A 13,436-nucleotide genomic window follows, 5' to 3' on the forward strand; every position below is an offset into this window, starting at 1 on the left:
AAAAAAAAAAAAAAAAAAAAAGTTTGAAAATAACAGGATAGGCGATCTGATACTTATGGCAGCATAACCACTCACACCAAAATGTAGTGACTTAAAGCAGCACTTATTCTTTCTCACAGTTCTTCAACTTGGGCAGTGCCCTTTGGGCATTTCTTTATGTGGCATCAACTGTAGCACTCATTTGTCTGTCCTCAGCTGGCATTGAGATGGGTTACAGAGGGCTTTATTTGCATTCCTGGTGCCACATGCTGCTTCATGTGGCCTCTTCACATGGATAGATTAAGCTTCCTTAAAACATGATCTCCTCAAGGTCATTGTACTTCTTATATAATTGTTGCCTTCTCGGGTTGTGTGCTCTAAAAAGTCAAGCTCTGACATGCAAGCACTTATCAAAACCTTACTTGCAATACTCTTCCTGTTGTCCCATTTGCGATAGAAAGTCACGTGGCCAAACCCAGAGGCAATATGACTGGAGACTACAGAAGAGCATGTGGTTCAATGGTGACCACCAACAGGAATTTCTTTTTTCTCGTAAATACTTTCCAAAAACAAAAGGTTATCTTGGGAGGTAGTACTTTTCTAAATAGTGCAAACATTCAAGCAGAGGCTGGGTAATAGTTTACAGGAGATATTGTAGAAGTGATTTTTACACTGAGGTGAATAAAATGACCTCTGTGATCATAAGACTCTAGATCAAAGCTGACTCCAAATTTGAGTCTACCTAATGGGGAAAATAGTGGTGCTATTAATACTAATAGAGGCATCAGGCAGGAGTCTCAGATTGAGAAAAGAATGATAAATGCGGATAAATTGCTTTTTTTTATATAGAAGAAAGAGATAAGAAATAATGACTTTTATTTTTTGCTGTCTTAGGTTGGATGTTGATATAACTGAACTTCACAGTTGGATTACTCGCTCAGAAGCCGTGTTGCAGAGTCCTGAATTTGCAATCTATCGGAAGGAAGGCAACTTCTCAGACTTAAAAGAAAAAGTCAATGTAGGTTATGCATTAATTTTTATATGTGTACACATTTTGTGCTGCTTGTAAACTCCATGCTTTGTTATCTGTGATTCTATTAGTTGATAGATTAATGCAATATGATAAAATTTTAAAGATGCAATATGATAAAATGTTAAATGATAAAATGTTTAAAGATAAAATAATGTATCTTTAAAGTATATTTTAGACAGCAAGCAAAATCAAAGTTTAGCCTAGAGAAATCTTTCTGGATTCTTCTGTTGACTGACTAGGGATGCCTTTCATAAACTTACCTTAACTTACATATTATTTAACTGTAAATTAACAATTTTATAACATGAATTCATGTTGATTTCTTTAATATATTGTTCAGTTACCTCAAGGCTAGGCCTTAGCAAGCTTGCAGAATTGTGTAGAGTAGAATAGTATAAAATAGAATAGAATAATATAGATACTATACTTAGGACCATGTTTATATGCTCACTATTATCAAAAAGTTATTTATAGTCATCAATCCCTGTCATATATTATAAGGTATTTAAATTTCCCAGGTATTTGTGTATTACCTTAACTAAAAGATGTCCAGCCTTTCTCAGTATTTACATGTGGTAACAGATGCTTTGTTGTTGTTATTCCCTTCTGAGATGGTATGATTTTGACCTTCACAAATAGGAAGTTTTATTAATTTAATATAAGCTGCTTCATCTTTAGGGAAATTGTCAAAGTTTTAATTTTTCGACTTCAACAATTATAAACCATGCATCTTTGTATATGATCAGCAACAGTTTGTAAAAGAATTTCTAACAGGCAGAGTAAATACAATGCGCAAGCTAAAGAAACAGTGATTATGAATGAAAAGTAATTTTATCCATGGGAAGATCACATCTAAATGTGCACATTAGCTCTGCTTTTTCTTTCTAGAAAAAGAAACCCTGAAGTTCAAAATCTATTGTATTTTTACAAATACAACATTACCTCAGTTACAAGCTAATGTTTGCTGTTGGGGTTGGAGCTTTTGGAGAAAAACAAAAAATATGTATATATTCTGGAAAAAAAATAATCTATTTTTTAGGCTGCTTGAAAAAGGGGAGACAATTTCATCACCAATTCTTCTTAGAGTTAACTATTTATAAATTGGAAAGTTACTTTAAATTACTTACTAACTTTATAAGACATGTTGTTGTCAGCATTATAATAGACTAAACAGTTTCAAGAAATGAGAAATACGATTATATTGCTAATGTTTGAGTTTTAAAATTAAACTGAAAGATAATATATAATTGTAGAAAATTGGCAAAATGTCTTTTTTCAAGTTTACTTCTTTGAAGGTATATTGTTTGCTATGATTTTTGAGGGAAATTATCTGAGTAGTAGAACATTAATTAGAGAACATTAAACTCTGATTTTCAAAGTTCGTGTCACATATTTGATCACTGAAAATATGAATCACCTTTGGCATTTTATTAGCTAATTAAAAATGGTTATTGATTTGATTCTTATAGGTTTCTGTCTGATAGTCTGTTTCTTTATCTTAAAACAGCTTTGATCAGGCAGGAAAATTGAGTTCCATTATTTCAGGAATATAAATCATAAAAGTTCCTGTTATATAGTTGCCTTTGAACAATTGGCATTTTATCAATAGTGGGAGCATGACAGACTAAAAGTGCTCAAAAATGTACAATATTTTATAACTGGTTTTCTGATACCTTGTGAGTCCCCTTTATCGCCCTGAACTCTCATTTTCTGAAATAACAACATCGTTCTTAATTGCCTACTAAAATAGGACATGAAATGATTTACCTTGATATTTCCCTCAGGCTCAATATAATGTATATGTATTAAAAATCTTCAAGAGAAATACATAGTAATGATGAAGGATATTCAGTTTAGGTATACACTGATTTTCTTACTGTATCACCTGTCAGTTTATATAGGTTATTTTGAACTCATGGCAGGCTCGTGTCATGAACTTGAGTGGTATTAATAAAAATGGCTAAATATTCCCAACTCTTTTATTTCCACTTGATTTCTTCATTTACTCCTTTCAAGTGCTTTTAGCCAATTAGCATATCATAGGCCATTATCAGTTCAATTTCACATATTTTAAAAAATGGAACTTTTAAACCTAAGCATAATTTTTTTCCTTGTGTATTCGCCATGTGTTTTATTCATATAATTAACAAAATGCACTTATTTAAAAGCTGATTTCTTGGGGACCTTTCTAATCAAAATGTCCCTGGACCACAAATATTGACACTGTCTGAGAGCTTGTCAGAAATAGAGAACCTCAGAACTAGTAAATCAAAATTTGCCTTTGAACATGTTCCAGGAGCGAAGCCTATGGACATAAAGGCTTGAGAATCAGTATTCTAGGACACAGTCTTGGCCTTTACCTAGCGGTTCCCTCTCACATTCTTTTAATGTCACCACAGTTCAGACTTTTTAGCTGAATTAACAGATTCTAACTACTCAAATTACTTCAGTGAGCACATGGTAACGTAAGTTGGTAATAAAAAAAAAAAAATGGCCTCCTCTGATAGCAAGGGGGTTTGATAAGGTGTCTGAAAATCTGGAGCTTGTACCAGTTTCTCTTGAAGGCCTGCCTATCAAGTCGTTATGGTCATCCGGCTTTGGGCTCTTCATGGGATCTACATTTGATTACACTCTTTCGGAATCAACTTTTTACTAACTCCCTCTGGAAATCATCAAGCCAGTTAATTCTTCCCTTTTCTCCTATCTCTGTTATCTCTGTTTACTACCCAGAGAATAGGTACCTCAGGTCTATCTTTTCTTCTATCTTTCTCTCTATGCTGTTTTGCACTTTCTTGTCCTTGCTTCACTTCCTCTGCTTTCCCACACTCTCTCACTTGGCAGGCTCAAACCCTTTTTCCAGACAAGACTTCTGTCCTATGTACTTACTCTACTCATACATGGAAACCACTTTTACCCTCAAAAACAGCACTGTGACTCATCCCTCTTTTGTACCCCCACTACTTTGGAATGACTGACTCCCTCACCTAACAAGAGACAATTCCAAAGATACTGCTCTCTTGATGTAAAAATACCTCTTTCCTTGCAGTTAATGACTTCTGGCCATCTATTATCTACCATTTTATCATATTTTCTCATTGAAGACTTTGGCACTAGGTTAGTAGACTTTTTCACCCAAGTTGTTCTTTCATTCTTAGTCATTTCAGCATCCCTGTGGGCTCTCCTGCTATCGCTAAAAGCTTCTGTTTCTCTCATCTCCTCAATTCAGCTACCTGCTGTCGTGATTATATGTAGATGTTGTCATTGTCAGGCATTACTCCATTTCTTTAATAACATATTTTAACAAAACCAGCAGTTCTTCATAAGCTTTCCATGCATCCTAAGTATATTTTCTCCTTAGTTTCTCTCAACAATGATTTCAAGCTTTTGTGGGGTACCTAAACTTTCCCCGTCATTCACAGTAAATGACTTCATCTCCTACTTTAGTCAAAACAATATTTCTCAAATTGTGGGTATTTGTGCTCATTGTCTCTCTCTCTCTCTCTTTTTTTTCCCACCTGCCTTGGTGGAAGAGGCTAGACTTCACCTGGTTGAGGTTCATCTCTGTGTGTATGTTCTCAGCAGCATCCCTGACTATGTATTGAGCCACCTGCTTCCATTCAGCTATATATCTAGATTGCAAAAAAATCTATGTCTCAGGTCTTTATCATCAGCCTTTAAACTGCTTGTGTTTTCATCTTTAAGAAAGTGTCCTCTCCTGTAAACACACATGTGAATATACGTGCCTTATCTTATTCAATCCCTCTGTAGAACTAGAACCTATTAACCTCTTTGCCCTCATGAATTTCTTTCCTCACTTGGCTTATAGGATACTGCTTTCTCCTGGTTAATTCTTTCACATTTTTGGCCATTTGTTCCAATTCAGTTTTTCTTTAATATTGGTATTCTTCACAGTCCTTGTTTTTCTTCTCTGGATATCCTCATTCATTCCCATTCAAATAGTATCTATTTTCAAATGAACCCTCCCCCGATATGTATCTTTAGCTCACACCTCTTTCTTAAAACCTATTGTGGAAGACAGTGTGGCGATTCCTCAAGGATCTAGAACTAGAAATACCATTTGACCCAGCCATCCCATTACTGGGGATATACCCAAAGGATTATAAGTCATGCTGCTATAAAGACACATGCACACGTATGTTTATTGCGGCACTATTCACAATAGCAAAGACTTGGAATCAACCCAAATGTCCATCAGTGACAGACTGGATTAAGAAAATGTGGCACATATACACCATGGAATACTATGCAGCCATAAAAAAGGATGAGTTCATGTCCTTTGTAGGGACATGGATGCAGCTGGAAACCATCATTCTCAGCAAACTATTGCAAGAACAGAAAACCAAACACCGCATGTTCTCACTCATAGGTGGGAATTGAACAACAAGATCACTTGGACACAGGAAGGGGATCATCACACACCAGGTCCTATTGTGGGGAGGAGGGAGGGATAGCATTAGGAGATATACCTAATGTAAATGACGAGTTAAAGGGTGCAGCACACCAACATGGCACAAGTATACATATGTAACAAACCTGCACATTGTGCACATGTACCGTAGAACTTAAAGTATAATAATAAAAAAAAGAAAAAGAAAAAAAAAACCCAGGGTGATATATCTGACTGCTTAATAGACAATTTTAATTGATGTTTGCCTGATATCTTAAATCTCATTATTTCCCCAGACCTCCTTTATTCTTTCTCCTTCCTTTCACCCTGCAAGCAGCCTAATCCAGAAACCTGAAAGCTAACTGGGTCATCTAGATTTTTTTCTACCATTCACAAGTCCAATCTTTGACAAGTTCAATTAATCCTGCTTCCTTAACAGCTCTTGAAAATGTCCAGTTCTCTCTATTCCCATCACCAAAACCCTGATTAAAGCTAATATCATGGGTTACTTCTATTTAAGATGACAATCCCCTAGTTGGTCTTGCCTGCTACTAATGTTATATTCCTTTAGAAATTTTCACATCACCTCTGCCAAACCGAACTCATTAAAACATAAGTATGATCTTGTTATGTCTCTGTTTATAATCATTTGAGAAAGATAAAATCAGCTACTGATAGCCAGTAGCTGGCTTGGCGCTTCAGTTAGACTTTGAAACTGCTGGATGTTGCCTTGGTACTTGCAGCTAGTCTGTGATGTTCTCTGGTTGAATATAAACAATTGCTAAGAATGCCAGCATCATTCAGGGACACTCCATGGTTGTGATGAATCAAGATAAAAGCAAGACCACTTTGTAATCATATCTTAATACGGTCAAAAAGAATAGCATTGTCCAAACCACCCCTGATGACCAAATATCCCTCATCTTCATTAATGTGACACATCATGCTTCTTTACTACATACAGCTTTAGCCTCTCTGCATTCCTCCTGCCATGTAGATAAAAATTTTAGGACACTCAACATAGAATAACCCTACTTCCTTACAATATCCAATCAAAACAAAGCCCCACTTCCTTGATGCCCCCTATCACGTAACACAAGCCCACATCTTAAAATAAGCTTTTTCTAACATACTCTTAGAGACAACCCCATAGTTCCCTGTGATGCTCTGTCTCTCTCATGGCAGCGTGTAAATCAGGTTAACTTTGATAATCTACAAATATGTTCCCAGTGGTCTTTGTGTGAAAAGTGTTGACAAAGTCAGTGTCTTCATATTGCTCTCATAAAGCCTGCAATGATCTAATTTTTGTTTACTTACGCAAAGTAATTTCTAGTCATTTTCACTTCATTTCCATTGTTGATCTCCAGAAATCAGGACTTGAACATGAAATGGCTTTGGTTTTATGTGTGTGTGTTTGGTTTTTGGTGTCCCCATGCCTAACACATAACCCAATAAATGTTTAACTGTATGGATGTGTGATTTTTTTTCAGCTCTGCAGTCACATTTAAGACAGGACCTATTACCAATATGAAGGATAGAACAACTTCTGAATAAACATTTGAGTGAATAAGTTACTTTTCAGTCAAAGGGTAAAACTTCATTATAGAATGTTAAATGAGTAGATTCTTAGTTACTTCTAATATCAGAGTAGGACTGATAGAGATCCATAACTTATTTTCATAATGTTAGAGAAGATACAGAAAGAGGAGGCTTTTAAGAAGGTGCTAATAAAGGAGGAGGAACAGAGGTCCGAATCAACTTATTGAGGAATTTGTGAATGTCCCCGTTTCTTTGCTTAAAATTATTTTACTTTTGTTCCTTTTGTTGAATATTATACAACTTAATTGCCTTTTATTTTGCATTTAAGTTACCCATTTTAGAATTTATAATTCTTCATGATCTGTAAGAATTTTCCTGAGCCCATATTATATTTTATAATTAATCACTCATTTCTGATACATGGATTTACTGATGCCTTTTTTAGCTTCTATATACTTTACTTGAAATTATGTGTACTAAATATTTTAGAATCTGAGTAGTGGCTTCTAAACATATCATATATTAAGCATATATTGAGTAAAGTATTTAGTATTCTATATGTTAATAACATAATTTAAAAACTCTGTGTTATAAAATGTTTATCCTTTTATGATTAAAAATATATGTATATGCATGTAGACATGTATATGATAAACGGCTCTATAGAAAAACACACAGAAAAGCTGGATGACTTCATGAGGAAGAAATGTAAGAGAAAGATAACATTGTCAAGGGCAAAGTTATTTTTATGAACAAGGTACTTTCAAGGAGACAATTGTAGTCGTTATCAGTACTGAATGCTTTAAGAAGCATTTTTCCTAACAAGAAAATTAATGACTTTCACAAAATAACTTTTTGTACAGTACTGAGGACTGAACTCTGACTGTAGGTGTTTGGACTAATATTGAAATATTGAAATATATTTAATTTTAAATTTCAAATTTCATTGAAGATGAAATATGTAAAAGAAAATGAAGACCATGGTTGAAGAGTATTCAGATGATACCCTTGGTCTTGAAAATAAGGGAAAGGGGTATATACACAGTACGTATGTATATGTACATACGTGTACATACACACATAGAGGAGGTGGAAGATCAGAGCCATGAAATAAAAACAGAGAGTTAAGATTCTACCAAGTTTTGTCTCATGGATTGCATATGGTACTCTTTCTTTTCTACTTGGGTAATGGTTTATTACCGTTGTCAGGACTTGAGCTGAAGAAAAGGTGGATGTGCCCAACTCCCAATCTAATATGCAATTTCTAGAACACTTTGATGTAATCCATCCCTCCTTTACTGAGCTTGCAGCATGTATCCCCATGGACTGGTTTTATGGCCACTTTATGTAGAGCTATTAGAGTTTGTTAGGAATTTACACTTTAAGAGAGCACTGTGGGTAAGGGGAGAGACAATAATATTGTATATGGAGGCATTAGGCTAAAATAGAGCTCGCCTTATTATGTATCTACAATGTACCAGCAACATTCATGGAGACTTGAGATAGAGTACAGGAGGATATAGATAAGGATACCTGACCTTATATAGTTTACATTCTAGTGGGAAAGATGGAAATGAAGCAAGACTAATAGGTAAATCATATGGAATATTAGTGATAAGTTCCAAGGAGCAGAATAAAATGAGAGTATGTATGTGTGTGTAGACAGAGTGACACTAAAAGGCCTGGCTGAAAAAGTGGCATTTGATGGGGAAAAAATGTCCAAATCACTAATTTAGGGCCATTTTAGGCATGGGGAAAAATAAATGCACAGCCGTGTAACAGGAGCATGCCTGTAGCATCAGGGAACAGCTAAGCGTGTGTCTGCAGCAGAAAAGCAAGGTATTCAGTAGCACAAGAGTTCAGAAAGGTTAAGGAAGTTAATTAAGATCGGGTCATGGTAAGGACTTGAGCTTTTACTCAGTTGTCAGCGAGTTGAACTGAATCCTGCTGTCTCTGTCTGCCGCATTGATAATATATAATCAGAGAACAAAGGTTGAAATATAAAGACCTTTAGTATCCTATTTTGAAATATTCATACCCCTCAGAGATGATGGGGTACTTCTTCTAATATGGTAGTAGTGAGCACCGTAATAACTCACTTTCTGGATATGTTTTGAGGTTAGAGCCAACAGGACTTTCTGATGGATTGAATGTGAGACTTGAGAGAAAGAGAGGAGTAGACGGTTCTGCTTTTGGCCTAAACAAAGGAAAATATAGATTGAGGCCTAGGACACTCCAAAGTGAGAGTTCAGGGACGTGATTAGGAACCTGCAAAGGAGATTGAGTACAAGTGACCTCTGAAGTTGGAGGAGAACTCTGTGTTCTAGTAGTACATGAAGCCAAGTTAGCAAATATTTCTAAAAAGAAAAAGGAATCCACTGAATCAAATCATAGTGATAGGTAAAGTAAGGACTGAACATCAGTCATTGAATGTAGTCGTTTGGGGGCCAATGGTGAGACTGATAAGAGCAGTTTAGATGGGACTGAGTAAGAGAATAGATGTGAGAGCCAGTTTTTGTTTTTGTTTTCAACCAGTTTCTGCTTTGCAAGCTAGACCTGTGAAAGGCCTGTGTTCCTCCTTGTTGATACACAATCATTTAAAATGAGGACAGTTATCTTCCTTTTCCGGCAGAATATTTCTCTTTAGATTCTGTTTTTGGTTTTTGTGCTTTTCTGTGCTTTTTAATGTATATTTCTGTGAGTAAATGGGAGACGGTAGAAATTTTAGGAACTACTGATCCAACCTACCTTAAAACAGAAGTTCATGTATTTCATTTGAGGGCAAATGTATGGGTGGCCAGATCCCAGGAGAAATGGAGATTTTCAGTGATGTTTATTTAGTCAACTTTTTTTTTTTTAAACACTTTTTATGTGTGGTTATTTGGACATTTCCATGAACAAGGTACTCTGATCATCTCTTGTGTCAAAAATGTTTCCATGGCCAGGTGTGGTGGCTCACGCCTGTAATCCTAGCACTTTGGGAGGCTGAGGCATGGGAATCACGAGGTCAGGAGATCGAGACCATCCTGGCTAACACGGTGAAACCCCGTCTCTACTAAAAATATAAAAAATTAGCTGGACATGGTGGGGGGTGCCTGTAGTCCCAGCTACTCGGGAGGCTGAGTCAGGAGAATGGCATGAACCCGGGAGGCGGAGCTTGCAGTGAGCTGAGACTGCCCCACTGCCCTCCAGCCTGGGCGACAGAGCGAGACTCCGTCTCAAAAAAAAAAAAAAAAGTTTCCTAAACTTCTTTTTAAGATTATTGAGGTTACCTTTAACTAGAACGAGCCCATATTTCAGTTTGTCTGGTATAGTCTTAGCTTATGTCAAGTCACTTGGCTCAGCTTAATTATTCCTAGCTCCCCATTTTACTATAAAAACTATCTCATTTTCGGAAATAAAGAGCCTCCTTTAATCTCCTCAGAAGTCTCATGTCGTAGATATCTTTATTTCTATTTTACATAGAAAATATTGAGGTTCAGAAGGGTTGCAGTACTTTATTAAGGTCAAATGGTAAGCAGTAGAGACAGAATTGGCAACAGCAGAGCGAAAAGGGTGACTGCAAGCCTTGTTGTTACAGTACCTTCTTTAACATCTCTTTGTTACACTAAATTTTATTATTTTTAATCAACTGTCTACAGCTGTGTCTGAAATGAAATGTTTTCTGGACTCTTCATTGTCTCGTTCACACTCTTCAAGGCACACTTGTGTGCATATACTTCTTCACTTTGCAATGTTCCTCTCGAAAGAAATGTGCCCTAACAGACCCCAGATATCTTCTAAACATTGACAAATATGCAGATACCATTGACCGCTTCTTTCTGGGGTCTAGGTCTCACTTTATGCACCAGTTATTCAGTTTACTTGAGCTGTATACAGAGTTGGTAATCAGCCCATAGACTGTCAGAGTCCATTCTGAGTGACCCGGCATTCCCTCTGATACCTTGTTGCCCATGCTGAATTAATAGTTAAATAACTTGAACATCCCTAATAATCCAAACTATAAGCTCCATTTGCTGTGATATGTGTTCTGATATGCTCACACCTTTTTGACTAATATCCATTGAAATACCCCTAGCAACAGCAGAGTATGTCTGAAAGAAAGTTGAAATTCAAAGTAGAAGAGCAGGGCGGCTCTAATATTGAATCTAAAACTTCCTAATATGATGACCTTTGACCTTTGATACATGATTTAATCTTATTGATGCTCAATTTTCTTTGTAAAAAATGGTATACAATAATGCTGATTTCTTCTTTCTTACAATTATTATGACATACATATGGAAATTATGTACATAAACTGTAATTTGGTAGTATAAAGAATCTCATTTTTAATGTGGCCATTGCATTGTTTTCAAAATTTTCACAAACTTCTCTGTTCCTCACTTCCCTCCTGGGAAAGTAATAGTACCTACTTTATAGATTATTGTTTTTGTTGTAGTTGTGGTGGTGGTTACTGTTACTATTATATTAGAATGACTGGAACAATGTGGCTAACAAGATATTAAAGGTCAAATATGATTCCTGAGATACTGAAATATAAGTTTTGCTCTCTGTTAGTAATATTAATTGATTCTAGTAAGTTTAGAATAAAGAGATTATGATCATAACATTTAGAAGGCTATTGATAGTTTATTTTCAGTCTTTATAAAGACCACGCAGTGTTCTCATTCTACCTTTTATATCATTTCATGTAAACTAAAGCAAAAGTTCAATGTAGATAAAATAGAAACCCCTCTGATAGGAGAGGATAACTCTAAAAGTAACTCAGAGAACATCACTTTACTCAGCTTGTTGTCATTTTTCTTGTATGTGTTGTATTGTGGTATATATTTTTTCTTTTATCTGTGTGTTTTTTCCTGATGTTCAAATTCTGGACACCCCAAATCCTCCTGTCTTTCTTGATATTTACATTACATATTTACTTAAATGTGCTTATTTTTTCTCATCTAAGATGTTCAGGGTGCTTTACATATAGCATTTACCTTTTAATGGAGAAGAAATGTAAGTAGTGAAAAACAAGTATGCCATAAGCTGCTAAGGACAGATAGCTTAGATCACAAAAATTAAGAAGTTGAGAAAATAGAAATATTGGAGCTTCATCTAGGATCTTACTTTTAACCAGATCTTGTAGCTACTACGTTTTCATGGACTTTTCAGTTCAACCAACAAATTAGAACTATCCATGATTGTCCACATGTTTCTGGAAACAATTCAATACTATCTTTGTGAAACTGAATTTCAAGACAACTCAGAAGTTTCACCTGCTAATTGGAATGGGATCCTGGGAACATATAATCACAAAATACCACAAACTGTGTGTTTCAAAATTTTCAAGTGGAGTCCAAGATATTAAAAAATGTCTATCACTTTCAGAGTTTCTTAACTAATTAGATGAAACTGAGTTTTCATTTGTTGCCCTTCACAGCATCATGTAAAATATGTGTCTTTCAGGTAAGTATAGGCACTTAAGAAAATAAAGCAAAACGTATCACCTTATAGTTTTTTAAAAAAATTTTACTCTTAATTTATTCTCAGTTTTAATTAGTATTTTATATATTACAGCTATTCCTGATGGGAGTTTATTCTGTCAATGATTGGCTTTTTTAGCATTTTGTACTCTTAATACTGAATCCAGTATTCCTAATTCATGAAACCTTTTTTGTGATTTTAATAGACTCTATTTTTAGAGTAATTATAGGTTCACAGCAAAATTGAACAGAAGGCATAAAAAATTCCCATATAACCCTGCCCCCACACACACATACCCTGCCCCACTGTCAACATTTTCCACTAGAGTGGGATATTTATTACAATAGATGAACTTACATTGACACATCATTATCACCCAAAGTTCATAGTTTTTACATTAGCGTTCACTATTGGTGCCACACAGTCTATAAGTTTAAACAACTTTACAATGACATGTATTTACCTTTAGAGTATTATACAGTGTAATTTCACTGCCATAAAAATCCTCAATACTTTTTCTGTTCATCTACCCATCCCTGCTAATCTCTAGAACCCACTGATTGTTTTGTAGTTTACATAGTTTTACCTTTTCCAGACTATCATATATTCTGAATTGGGATCTAGGGTGCAATCCTGTAGTATATAGCCTTTTCAGATTATCTTCTTTAACTTAGTAACATGCATTTACGTTCCTCCATGTCTTTTTATGGCTTGATAGCTCATTTTTAAGCACTGAATAATATTCCATTGTCTGGATGTATCACAGTTTATTTATACATTCATCTACTGAAGGACATCTTGATTATTTCCAAGTCTTGGCAAATATAAATAAAGCTGCTATAGCATTCATGTGCAGGAATCTATGTGGACATATGTTTTTGACTCCTTTGGGTAAATGCCTCAGAGCTTGATTGCTGGATCATATAGTAGAATGTTTACTTTTGTAAGAAACCTTCAAACTGTCTTCCAAAGTGGCTGTACCATTTTGCATTGCTACCAGAAATG

General features: G+C 35.4%; 1 protein-coding gene across 1 annotated transcript in view; it reads left to right on the forward strand.

The window, feature by feature from the left end:
- DMD (dystrophin) overlaps nt 1–13,436 on the forward strand; it is a 2,170,472-nt gene that overhangs the window by 720,571 nt on the left and 1,436,465 nt on the right. Inside the window, exon 18 of the mRNA XM_011957103.1 lies at nt 874–997. Within this exon, the coding sequence (XP_011812493.1) occupies nt 874–997 (124 nt within the window). The remainder of the gene's footprint in view (nt 1–873; nt 998–13,436) is intronic.

This window comes from Colobus angolensis, unplaced genomic scaffold (assembly GCF_000951035.1).
Source record: "Colobus angolensis palliatus isolate OR3802 unplaced genomic scaffold, Cang.pa_1.0 Scaffold434, whole genome shotgun sequence".
Taxonomy (NCBI): domain Eukaryota; kingdom Metazoa; phylum Chordata; class Mammalia; order Primates; family Cercopithecidae; genus Colobus; species Colobus angolensis.